The 2,508-nt window shown below is 38.6% G+C and overlaps 1 protein-coding gene across 1 annotated transcript; it reads left to right on the top strand.

Annotated features, from left to right (window-relative positions):
* Positions 1 to 1,267: 1,267 nt before the first annotated feature.
* LOC8272123 (21 kDa protein) lies at positions 1,268 to 2,508 on the top strand. The gene has a single exon (XM_002509539.4). The coding sequence runs from the start codon at positions 1,671 to 1,673 to the stop codon at positions 2,265 to 2,267; it is 597 nt and encodes a 198-aa protein (XP_002509585.1). The 5' UTR covers positions 1,268 to 1,670; the 3' UTR covers positions 2,268 to 2,508.

The raw sequence follows: 2,508 nt of genomic DNA, 5'->3' as shown, positions 1-2,508 counted from the left end.
GCCTGGCTCCTCAGAATAGATTGGAAATGGTTCTGCAATATAAACTGTTTTTACAGATAAAAGATTTATGTAGGCATGCATACCAAGCTTAAGATTGGTTAATGTTTCTGATACAGAATTATGTTTGAGATACCGAAATCCCAGACCACCATAGCATGTCGATACACTCATTCTCAAATTCCAAAACCATCATAACATGTGGAGAGACACTCATATGATGCATTCATAATGAAAAAGGTGGAGTTCTGCCCCTTTTGAGCAGTAGTCATTTACAAAAGAATTCGGTATTCACTTGCAAAGCACTGAAAGGTGTTACGTTGCAATATTCAGTATTGTTTAGTGGACTATTAATTATGCATCCGAGTCATAGGATAACGTGTCTCTAGATAGCTGCTATAGTGCTATAGAGGAGGCTACCGAGTCTACCGGGACTTCGGTTGTAGGAGAGAGTGAGTCTTTGGTAGTCCAGAATGAGAACAAATCGTGAGATATTTCACTCGTAGCCAGGTGGAGGTGAGCTGTGAAAACTAGCTGGCTGCTTGCCTTTTAAAATGATAAGGTGTAAAGGCCTTGATTATGCATCCAAAATGATAAAAAGAGGAGGTCCTTGGTGTAAGCCCCGACCAAGGTGCGTTGTTACTCCACAAACAGTTGGGAGAATCAGAAAGCCATCCAAAAAATTAAATTAATATATCTCCCATTCTTTTTAAAGGGGACTGAATTTATGGATTACTTGGGTTTGCAACTTGTCACGGATGATTAATTAGAACGCAGATCCTCCCTTAGTAGTTTGCCTAGTGTCTTGACTTCGTAGTCAATGTGAAAGTGCAAACTGAATTGTACTTGCTATAATATTGTATTGCTTAAAGCTTTTGGTGGGTGACTTAGAAGGCACATAAAACAAGGATATGGGTTTGGTTACTTTTGAATACTAGATATGGACTTGTTAGATTACATTATCATGTGCGTTCATTTAATTTAAGAACCGTCCACTCGTTTTTACATTTAGTGCGAGCTTGAGTTCGTGTCCCTTCCTCTTAAATTGCTCATTGTTTATCCACTTAATGCTCGGTTAAGAAAATGATAAAAATTAGTGTTCCTCTGAACTTCAACTTATTTTAAAAAAGTAACTTGCACGTGAGCCACAACTTGATTAGGTTAAAAATATTTTAGTGAGTAATTTCATGATTGTTTAATTAGATTATTGACTAGCTTTTTCATCCTTCTCTATCTTGCTTCTTTACCAAATCATTGCTTTCATTGTGTTTTTGTCCCAAACTACCCTCTTTTTCAGTGTGTTTATGTCCAGAGAGTGCATGTTTTGGAGTTTAGGCACCCACGCATACACTCAAATATCTTCCTCAACTTTTTCTTTGAAATAATTTGCTGAATTACTAGAGTTTTCAAAGGAAACAGTAAACGAATTGAAAGCTTTTAAATCTTAGCCACTGGATAGTGGAACAGAATATTAACCGTAATAAAGAGAGAAGAGCAAAAGGAGCAAAGAATAATGGAGAGAGAGAAAAGAGGTATGGGCATGTGACCTCTTTTATTTAACTCTAGAAGAAGATACATAATAAACTTTTAAATTCACTATAAATATAGTTCTAGTTTTCTTATTCATCCCACTAAAATCCACTCCATCTAGACTATCTCTATCTTTCAAATCAATGGCGAAGCTTGTCCTCTGCCTACTAGTCCTTTCCATAGCTGGCAAGGCAGGGTCTGCCTCCAGCCCTATAGACTTCATCAAGGCCTCGTGTAAGGCCACTCGTTATCCTGATTTATGTGTCCAATGCCTCTCAGGATATGCTAGTGCAATTCAACAAAATGAGCAACACTTAGCTCAAACTGCTTTGTCAGTGAGTCTAACTAGGGCTAAATCAGCTGGTGATTATGTGAAGAAACTGACTAAAGTTAGGGGGATAAAAGCTAGGGAGTATCGAGCTGTGAAAGACTGCATAGACAACATGGGTGATACTGTGGATCGACTCAGTCAGTCAATCAGGGAGCTTGACCATATGGGGCGAGCTGTTGGTAAGGACTTCGTGTGGCATATGAGCAATGTGCAGACTTGGGTTAGTGCTGCACTAACCGATGAAAATACTTGCCTTGATGGTTTTGCTGGCCGTCACATGGATGGAAATGTGAAGGCTGCCATTAAGAGCAGGGTTACTAATGTTGCTCGAGTCACTAGTAATGCACTTGCGTTGGTTAATCGCTTTGCATCTAGACACCGCAAAGCTGCATCTGGTGAAACGCCTTAGATTGTCTTTGTGGGTAGGTGGCTTTCATGTGTAATAGTGATGTGATATAAGTTGGTTTCTGCCTGGCCCAGTTTTGGATCTCAGGTTTCTAGCTAATATATAAATGTAACATAAACTGAAAAAGTGAAGCTTGTATGAAACTCTTGTTTTGTTGTCTTGAATGATCAGATGATAACTCTGTCTGTTTCTTGTAAAATAGTACCAAAATTAAAGAAATCGCTCTCTTTCATTAGTTTGCCAA

Source organism: Ricinus communis, chromosome 5, assembly GCF_019578655.1.
Source record: "Ricinus communis isolate WT05 ecotype wild-type chromosome 5, ASM1957865v1, whole genome shotgun sequence".
NCBI classification, from domain to species: domain Eukaryota; kingdom Viridiplantae; phylum Streptophyta; class Magnoliopsida; order Malpighiales; family Euphorbiaceae; genus Ricinus; species Ricinus communis.
Note: the sequence above shows the minus strand (reverse complement) of the source record. Positions and strands in the feature narration are given on the sequence as shown.